The sequence below is a fragment of the Melopsittacus undulatus genome, chromosome 3 (genome assembly GCF_012275295.1).
Source record: "Melopsittacus undulatus isolate bMelUnd1 chromosome 3, bMelUnd1.mat.Z, whole genome shotgun sequence".
NCBI lineage: Eukaryota > Metazoa > Chordata > Aves > Psittaciformes > Psittaculidae > Melopsittacus > Melopsittacus undulatus.
Genome location: NC_047529.1, coordinates 79,293,404 through 79,303,357, shown reverse-complemented (window position 1 = coordinate 79,303,357; position 9,954 = coordinate 79,293,404). Strand labels below are relative to the sequence as shown.

Sequence of the window (9,954 nt, the reverse complement as noted above, 5' to 3'; positions counted from 1 at the left end):
GGCAGCTGTAGTCATTTTGGAAATGAACTTGTGACTACCTCCTAAACCACAGCTACCTCAAAAGCCAACCTTACCCTGAATCAGGAAATATGAATTCTTTTGTTTTCCTGCTCTGAAAGAATTTCAGGCTAAGTGAGATGAAATAAAAATCTTCTAAAGAAATTGTACTGGAAGATGAAGATCCTAAACCAGTTTTAAAATGGGCAACACTAAAATAATTGTGTAGGATGTGATTTCTTTTTACCTCAAAACACTTTCATACTTCAAAGTAAAATAAATTGATATTAAATTATTACTATAATACAACAGATAATAAACACTACTTATAATAATTGTCACATAATAAACTTGGAAAAAATGAGTATGCAGCGATTTTTTGTTTCCCTCTAAATCCACTGCTTTAACCTTTAGTAAGGTATTTGTTCATATGTATGATGGAGGTTTCAGTCTGATAAACAGAATATATTGCTTAGGTTTTAAACTAATTCAGTAGGAGCTCTTTCAGGAAGATTGAAAGACAACAACCTTTCACCTTCAACTGAATAAATCATATCCCATTTAATTAAGTTTTTATTCAATGAAATGATGTATAAAAACTTACAAATCTGAGAACTTAACTATACACAAAAAGATGATACTAAATTTAAATGTATATGCAGAGAAGAGCTGTAGTTTGTGACTTGCCCTCCCACCCCTCCCCAAAACCACACACCGTCTCCATTTATGAAGGGGCACTTATTCTGTCTGCTTACGCCTTCTGTTGGCCCAGTAATTGCTCCGTGGGCTTCATTGCTGCTGTCAGTTTAGGGTTTTAGTCTACCAGCAAGAAGTCTGGGCATCTATATAAAATAATAAGAATCAACAACTTGATCTTGAACACAAAGATGCAGTGCTACCATCAGCAGTAACTAAAACTACAAAATTCACCCTTTCAGGTTTTGCAGACTTTGTCTTGGCTTTGAAAATAATGGGATGCTCACAAAGCAAAATTTGCCAGCACTACAGATTCACTTTAAAACAACCATGATCCCCTATTACTACAATGTCTCTTCACCACTTTTTCCTCTTAACTCATGCCGTTAAACCAAATGAAATTGTGGACATTCCTTGCCTGGGTAAAAAGCTTGTCTCTCTCCTTCCATCCAGAATGACTGAAACCTACAGCTAACAATCCATACTTGTGCTGCACTAACAATGGCACTATGCTCACCAGTATGGAATTCTCTAGTTTCCTTTGTAGCTTGGGTGACCTCACCTACCTATTAGCTTCTCCTCAACAGGCCAATAAAGATGCACACAGCTTGGAATGCTTCACATTTGATTAAAATAACCGTGCCATGGCTAGTTTTGACAAACAACTAAAAGACATTCTGGGCTGACTCTGATCGTAGATGGCCAGTTACTTAAAAAGGACGTGCATTTATTTGCCTGTACCCAATATACACACAAGCACTTTATATATATATATATGCATATATATATATATATATAAAAAATCTTTATACATATACAGTATTTATATATATATAAAGATTTCCATCACATTATTATTATTATAGCTACTTAAGTAAAAATTTGACCAAGTAAATACTTTGCTTGACTCAATGATGCTATCTGAAACAGATACCCAAAGGCATACTTGAAGGAAAACATATGGCTAATAGAAATCCAACACCCTCAGCTCTTTTTAACTCAATGAACAGAGATATTTAAATTCACTGAGAAAAGTTCTGAGGGTTTTAAGTTATAACCGTAACCAACTTGCACATAGTCTTCTAAAAAGCATGGCGTTTTAATCTGCCAGATCTTCTCAGAATGCCTTTTACCAGGGAAACTAATATAAATATATATTTTTTTCTTTGTTTACCAAACTGATACTCGTTTCTCATTATGCTCATCATTGTATCTAAATACACTTTTAAGCAATCTAAATTTTGTTTAAAATCTATTAAATTTGGATTAACTAATATTATCAGCATAGCTAGCTGGATTATTTTTTCAGACATTCCTTTGTATTAAAATCAATTATGTTGTGGTTTGACGCAATAGCTTTTTGTTTGTTTTGGTGGGAGAGGCAAGTCCAATTTCCTAACGTGCCAGTACAGTTCTTGTTGCTGAAGAGAAAGGGTGGGAAGGAGGCTGGTGGAAAAGATGGCAGGGGTACGTGAGGTAAGAGGTGGGGGGAGGAAAAGATTGATTTAATAAAAAATAAGTAAAGAAACTTTAAAAAACTGATATAGGTTTCACATTCAGTCTAACAACACTGCTTCCTGCTCCTTTTTGATGGAGGCTAACACTGCATTATCAGTCTCTGTGGCTTCTGTGTCCCCACCGCCTAGCAGAATGGAGCGATCTTCTTCTAGTGTAAAGACAGAGTTTTGATTTTGGCACGAATGTTTGACTACTTCATTGGGAGTGGAAAACGTTTTGTCACACAAGTTACATTTGTAGGGCTTGTTGGTCTGTACTAGCATGTTGTCCATTTGACTACCTTCCTCAAAAGTACAGAGTTCCAGAGTCTGTTTGTCCACCATGGTGTACGTGTCCATGCTCTGATTTAGGCACACGTGTCTGGCAGCCTGGTTAGCCCTACAAAAGCTTTTGTCACAAGTGCTGCATTTGAAGGGCTTGCCAGTGTGTATGTACATGTGCTCCCTCCAGTGGCTTTTCTGAATAAATTTGCGACCACAAATGGAACATTCGTATTTCCGTCTTTTTACTTCCCTCTCTTGATCTGCCTGCTCCAAGTTGTCTATGTCTGCAATATCAGAGGGGGGCGGTGTCTCTGACTGCTGCTGCCCATCAATTATTGGGGAGTCTGAGATCTGCTGCAGCTCGCTGTCACTGATCATCCCTGCTTCAGGCACTTCCACAGCATCTTTGTCACCTGTATTATTACAGAGAGACAAAGACATATTACTTTCTCCCTGCTGGTTAGATATGAAGGGAACTCCTGTGTGAATCTGCAGGTGCTCACGCAAACTACTTCGCAGATTAAACCGGCGACCACAGAGGTGGCAGGCATAGTATTTCGGGAAGCTTCCGTTCCTTTTCATAATGCTTGGCTTGACATGTGCTATTGTGAGTGAGGCAGGCTGCTCATCTGAAGAAGATGCTTCCATGTTGGCCTCTTCACCTGAAGGTGAATTATTACCAGCAGCAGACACCAATTCTGGAGATAAGGAAGATGGCAATGGGTCGGAAGCAGACATATTCGTCCGGCTCACTTGTGGCAGATTTGTAGCTAACTGCGAGAGCTGCGAGCCTTCGGAAACTTGCTCCTGGTTCATTCGTGACGTCTGTGGCCTTGGTTCTCGCCCGAGTTTGTCAGCTGCTGATGAAACCTTAGTGGGATGTCTTATCTGGTGATCTGCAATCTGAATGCCATATAATGAGGATGCTAATGGAAAAACTTGATCCGGGTGAGAAAAAGTTCCTTGACTTGCAAGGCTGGCCTCCTGAATTAGTGGATATGCATGCAGAAACTTTATTCCCTGTTCTAGTCGAACTGGGTCAATAAGTTGCGGTGCCATCTTCCCCGTGTACATCAAATGCAAGAGATAACTGAAGATATCAGGCTGTATGTCAGTCGCTTTCAAGCGGACACATTCACTGAAAGGAGAAACAGAATGATCAATAAGAGATAAGGAAAACTTTTTTTTAAACCAGATCTAGGTTATTCCAGCTTTGGTAAAAATCAGAGACATCTACTTAAATTCAAAAGGCAGAATCTGCGATAAATACAGAGACATGCTTTAATTTAAAAAAGCTCATCTTACTGGCCACTTGAAAGATGACTTTTTTTTTGTCCTCGGAAGAGCAACTGGCTTGAAAGACAAAGCTGCTCCGTTGCAATTTGCTCCTTTCTAAATTGCTATTACAGATTTGTTGTCACACGTTAACATGTTTTGTAAATTGTGATGGTATTTTCTCCCTTATTTTGGTTGGATCCAAACACATCAGTAGCTAAATTAAAATCTGCTAGCACTGCACTCTAAATTCACAATCCACTAAGCTTTTCTAAGTACTTAGCCCTGGAAACACCTAAAACTTGCCTGTTTGGCTTCTATGTCTTACTAAATGTTTACAGTTAAGAGTTCTGCAAATGCGTGTATCACCTTGTGTCAACTGCATTATGATCCAGAAACCACGCAGGACAGGATGTGAATCCCCTGAGGATCTGGTGCAATAGGTACAGCCTGAGCACATCCAACCCGTGGATGACAGGCTCCTTCCAAAGCAGAACAGTAACTTCTTCCCTTGATCAGGGAAGAAGAAATGGCAGCACCAGTGGTACACCTGGTCAGGTTACAGACTCTTGGTTACAGTGTTCAGCAAAGGGAGATGCTTTGGCTGCCATGGCAGCCTAACAGGACTGGCAGCCTAACAGGACTGAAAGCACCACCATCCTCCAGCTGAGAGCATTCCCTGTGCCATCAACCTTTTGAAACACCCACCACTCCTCCAACTGAAGCTGGATTTCTGTGCAGAAAGAGAGGCAAGGTTCACAGAAGAAAGAAAATCAGGAACACCTTGGTTAGGCCACTTGGCTAACAGGAGAGGAACTGTGATTCTTGCTGGTTTTCAGAGTTATTTGCAGCTCTTGTATTAAACAAGCATTAAGGAAAGGACAGAAATTCAGGAATGGTCATGACTCCACTCTGCGGTCTGAATACTCTTGACCACAGTAGGTTACCAAGCCAAAGAGTTAAGAGTTTCACTTACTTAACAAACTTTTTGAGATAGTTCAAACATTTGTGAAAAAGACCAAATAATCTGTAAAACAGTCTTATGCTTTCATTACAGAAATGCCAAGAATAGTGCCAAGACAGACTAGAAGATAGAGAGTGGGGGAATGAAAGCGTAAGAGTGTAGACAAGATCCTTTAAATTCTAGGAATTCTGTGCTTTTTTTAAGGATAAAGAACTTGTGCTAAATTGTAACAGTAGGGTTAATGTATCACAGTTTAACACATTTTAAAGTGAGATTCTATTTTGCAGATAAGTCTGGATTCCCTATTCCTCATGTCATTGCAAGAAGCAAAATGAACATTTTTAGGTTTCAAAATGCTGTTAGACCTCCTTAGCTTAGCTAACTTAATACCCTTTGAACACTGAACCTTTTTACAGTTACCTGGTTTGATGAACAAACAACATCTTGAAGTAGTTGGAGAAAGAGGCAAGGACCGATTTGTGTGCCTTGAAGTAGACATCACCAATGGCCACTGTGCAGTCACACAGGAAACCAAACTCTCTCTGAGCATTTAGCTGCTGCAGCAGAATAAGTCCATGGTTGGCCAAATCCATTTTTTTGCACTCTGAAAAGCAAATGACTTCCATGTAAAAACAGCAGATGCACAGATGCAACAGTAGCTGTCTCTTAACAGGTATTTTCCTCTAATATCCATATGTCATGCTCTAGTAACACCTCTTAATCCCAAGCTACTGTATAAATTACATCGTACATGCAGGCAGATTTCATGCTGACCAATGTGATTCACAAAGGTGCAAGCAGTTTGCCGAGCCTTAAAGAGCAAAGAAGAGCCAGGACTAAAGAGTGCTGAAAAGGTACGTGGGGGTTTGGATACAGAAATACAAATAACTAAAAGAGAGGAAGAAACATTGTTAAGTAGTTAAAACAACTACTTGTTAATGGGAAGGACAAAGTATTTTGATTATTACTTGACTGTTCAAACAGGAAAAATAAATCTCCCTTCTGGTATCAGCTATGTTCACCTAACTGTGGAAGAGACAAGAGCAGAACCCACTAAAAGACAAGTTTAGATACTTTTAACTTGAATTTTCAGTGTCTCTGTGTATCTTTTTCTTTTCTGTTCATAGAGCATCTGCACTGCCTATAGCAGTAAAACAGAAAAGAAAAAGAAGGTAAAACTAGGGGAAGTGCCTCAAAAGCAGTAAATTTATCATAGAATGGTTTGTGTTGGAAAGGACCTTAAGATCCTCTAGTTCCAAGCCTCCTGCTGTGGGCAGGGACACCTTTCACTAGACTGTTATCACCCAAGGCCCTGTCCAACCTGGCCTTGAATGCTGCCAAGAATGGAATAGTCTTGTTTGTTGCTTCCCCCGCCCCAGTGTAATAGGAAGTAACTGAAATTTTAGATAAGGTACAAAGAACTCATTTCAGTAAGAAACACAGTGAATACTTATATAATAGAACATACCATGCAGTATAATTTCAGTGAAAAGCAGAGTGTGGCTATTTTGGGAAAGGGAATAAAAGTGTATTCCATGTGTGCCAATATATTTAGTCATTGAAAAAACAAGTATTTCTACTTGCTGGACAGTGAAGAATGCACTCTTATTTAGACCAGCAACCAGACTGACCAAGTGCATTCCTTTGCATTCACAAGAGATCAGAACTCGCTTATGTCAGGGGTGAAAGGGCAAACAAATACAATTTAAGATACAGTTGATTATTTTCTTACACTAAAAAAAATCTTTAGCTCTCTTCAGGTCCATCCTCTCCTCCCTAAGTTACTGCATGTTTGTACAGACAATAATCCTCTCCTTTCCAAAAGGGGTAACACTCACTATCAGCAGTAGCTAAACCCGTATTAATCGTTATTTAATCCTGCAAAATGCCCCATGCAGGTAGACTTTGCCATGTTACAGAAAACACACCTTTTTCTTTTTTTTTCTTTTCTTTTAGCTTCAAGATTATTCAGTTTGCTACGTATTTTAATTCATCCGTGCTAAGTCCAGTTTGTAGTTGGACAGCAAAATTTGTCAGGCAAAGCAAACCATCAGTGGGAGGGAACTCCAAGCCAGAAAGGCATTTTTTTTCTGGTTACTATCACCTTGAGTTTGTTTTGCTCATAGTGACAGCAAACACTGTGGCACTCAAAGCTGTTGTCTTTTGTCAGAGACCTGAATTAATCTCTTTGCATGAAATGACACGGTTCATATGCAGGCACAACACTAAGTTGTTGTGTATATTCAAAAGATATTTAAATGCTTTAAACTGAAAGCACTAGAAGAATTACACAGCAGAGGGAAAGAGTAAGGAAAGCACCCTGTACATTATATAGCAGTCTTCTAATACCTGAAGGGGGCCTACATAAATCTGGAGAGGAACTTTTTACAAGGGCCCGGAGGGGCAAGACAAAAAGTAATGGCTTTAAGCTGTCAGAGGGGAGATTTAGATTAGACATTAGGAAAAAGTTCTTCCCTATGAGGGTGGTGAGGCGCTGGCAGAGGTTGCCCAGAGAAACTGTGGCTGCCCCATAACTGGAAGTGTTCAAGGCCAGGTTGGATGGGGCTTGGAGCAACCTGGTGTAGTGGAAGGTGTCCCTGCCCATTGGAACAAGATGGGGTTGGAACTAGACGATCTTTAAGGTCCTTTCCAACCCAAAACATGCTATGATTTTAGGGGTGTGTATGTGTGTATGTGTGTGTTCAGTTTTACCCTTAGCTACAAAAACAAACCAGTGATCAAGACCAGCACGGCCTGCTTTAGTGTTCACAGGTTCAAGAGCTGCCTAACATACTTCTTGTTCCCAGAAACGGCTTGGGCAGAGTCCTTCGGCCACACGGCTGACAGGTGGGCCGGCTCAGCCTTGTCACAACTTTTCACATCACCCAGCTCGACGGCGGGTGAAAAACCACGCGAGGCCGAGCCCTGTCTGAAAGCGTGCTTTTATTTCGGAGGCACGGGGGAAAAGCGGTGGGCACGGTTCAAGGACGAGACGGAGAAAGCGCCGGTGCCGCCTCGCAGAGGGGGCGAGGCAGGCCCGGGAGAATAGCGTTGCAGCCGCCGGTGAAAGAGGGGAGCACAGGGACGGCAGCGCAGCAAACACCTGCCGGTCCAGTGCTACCCGGCCGGCCGCTTCCCGATACTCACTCGCACACCTCACGGACACCAAACCCCCCACCGAGCGCCCGGCGTCCCTTCCGCTTCAGCGGCGGAGGGCAGCAGCCCGGGCCGCTCATGAAAGCGCCGCTCCGCCTGGCAGTGCCTGCTCCTCCGGGACAGCGGCAGCCGCTCCGCACCGGGCGAGCTGCGCTACGATCCCCGGGCGGAGACCCGCGCTGGAGCCCGAACCAGCCGCGCCCGTCACGGCGGGACCGCGCGCGCGCGCTGGCGGCAAGGAGCGGGAGGCGAGCGCGACGCTGGGGAGCTCCTGCCGGCGCCGTAGCGCGCGGCGGGGGCGTGGCCACGAGCCCGCCCGCTCCCCCGCCCCTCTCGTCCCCGGAGTCCCGCTCGGCCCCAGTGGCAGAGGTGCCGGAGCCCTCCCATTGGCCGGCGGGCCGGAAGGCCGGGTGTCCGCTCGCCGCTCTCACTGGCTGCGCCCGCCCCTCCTCCCCTCACCCTCTGCCCGCCTTTTCCCCACCCTCCCCTCCCCACCCCCCGCGCACGCCACGCGCGCACGGACGGAGGCAGCGCGAGACGCAGCGCGAGCGAAGCCGCCAGGGCGCGCGAGACGGGAACCGCCGCTGCCGCCGCCGCCGGGAGGGCCGCCCAGCCTGCCGGGGACAGACAGGCGGGGCCGCCCCCTCCGCACCGCCCCGCCCGCCTCCTGCGCCGGATGCCGCCGGACGGGGGGGCCGCCCCGCTGCGGGCGGCAGGCCGCGCGGGCCCCAACCGGCCGGGCCGGGAGACACCCCCTCCTTTCCTACCCCATCCCTTCTGTCTTTCCCTTCCCCCCCTCAAATCCCCGGCCCTCCTCTCCCCTCAGCGCGGGCCCATATCTCCCCCCCTCCCCGGGCTGTGTCCCGGATGGAGCCGCCCGGCCCGGCCCGGCCCGGCGGGGGTTTGTCAGGAGGGCAGGCAGCCCCGGCGGCGCCAGGCGCAGACCTCCGCCGCCTCCGCTCCCCCCATGGCCCGCCGCGGTGTGGCCGGACCCCGCACCCGCCGCCCCTCGCACACAATGAGGAGGTAGGGCCGAGCAGGCCCCGCCGCGCCCGCCGCCGCCTCGGCGAGGGCCGCGGCCGGTGCGGCGGAGCTGGGCGCACGTGCGGGCGGCGCCGGGATCCCCCCGCGAGGCACGGCGCGGCCGGTACTCACCTGAGGGGCGCGGGCCGCCGAGGCGCCTGGTGCCGCACGGGCCGCCGCCGTCTCCGCGCCAAGCAGCAGCAGCAACAACGGAGTCAGCGCGGCGGCGGCGGCGGCGGCTTTTCCTGTCCGGTTACGTTAGGGTCACATGACCGAGAGCGGAGCACAGAGGCTGCAGCGAGGAGCCCCCGCCGGGGGGGAGGGGAGGCGGCGAGCGCTGTGGCGGCAGCAGCAGCAGCAGGAGACACCCAGCCCCCGCCCGCCCCTCCCTCTCTCCGACCGCCGCGCGGGCCGCACCGGCGGGACCGGCCCCGGCGCCGCCTCCCTGCCGGGCACCTCCGGGACTGCCGCCGCTCCGGGGCGCTGCCCCTTTAAAACTGCCGGGGGTGGGGGCCGGTGCGGCTCCCCCTCCTCTGCGCCGCTCGAGTGCGGCGGAGGCGGCTCTGCCGCTGCCAGCGCCCTTCTGCTGCACGGGCTACGGAATAACGGGCCGGGCCGGCTTACCGGTGGGCCTGGCTCGGGACCGTGGCAGCGTGCGGGGCCGGGGCGGCGCTGTGCTGCGTTCGCTGCCGCCGCCGATGCATTCCCGGCGCCCTGCCGGCCTCGCCGCGGCGGTAGAGGCTGCCCGCCGCCAGCGTGCCCGGGGGCGCCCGGCCGCGATGCCGGTGGGCACCGGGTGGTTATTGCCGGGCAGTGTGTGTCCCCGGGTTCTCCCCTCGCTGTCCCGGTAAAGAGTGACGGGCGCAGATGTGTCCCCCCTTCCCCGGAGCTACCGGGGACAGCCCGGCTGAGGGGGTGGAGCGGGAGGTGCGATGTCCGGGGCTCTCGGGCACGAACTCCGCTACGTTTTTATCCGCGGGTTCTCGCTGGTGTCGTTTCTAGTACAGGCCCTCGGTGGGTGCTTGGGCCAGGGGGAGGTGAGGGCTTCAGGGCCTGGGCCCG

General features: G+C 48.6%; 1 protein-coding gene across 1 annotated transcript; it reads right to left on the bottom strand.

Annotated features, from left to right (window-relative positions):
• Positions 1-554: 554 nt before the first annotated feature.
• Positions 555-9,205, bottom strand: ZBTB2 (zinc finger and BTB domain containing 2). Its single transcript, XM_034061042.1, has 3 exons — positions 9,025-9,205; positions 5,134-5,317; positions 555-3,612 (listed from the first exon to the last, which is right to left on the bottom strand). Exons 2-3 carry the CDS (start codon positions 5,304-5,306, stop codon positions 2,250-2,252), a joined length of 1,536 nt encoding a protein of 511 aa, XP_033916933.1. The 5' UTR covers positions 5,307-5,317; positions 9,025-9,205; the 3' UTR covers positions 555-2,249.
• Between the last annotated feature and the right edge of the window lie 749 nt (positions 9,206-9,954).

Bases quoted from the DNA above. Each gene is read 5' to 3' on its own strand.
- ZBTB2 (XM_034061042.1), bottom strand. From the start codon at position 5,306: ATGGATTTGGCCAACCATGGACTTATTCTGCTGCAGCAGCTAAATGCT. The intron at 3,613-5,133 runs GTAACTGTAAAA...TTCTCCTTTCAG, and splicing joins TTGTTTGTTCATCAAACCAG to TGAATGTGTCCGCTTGAAAG.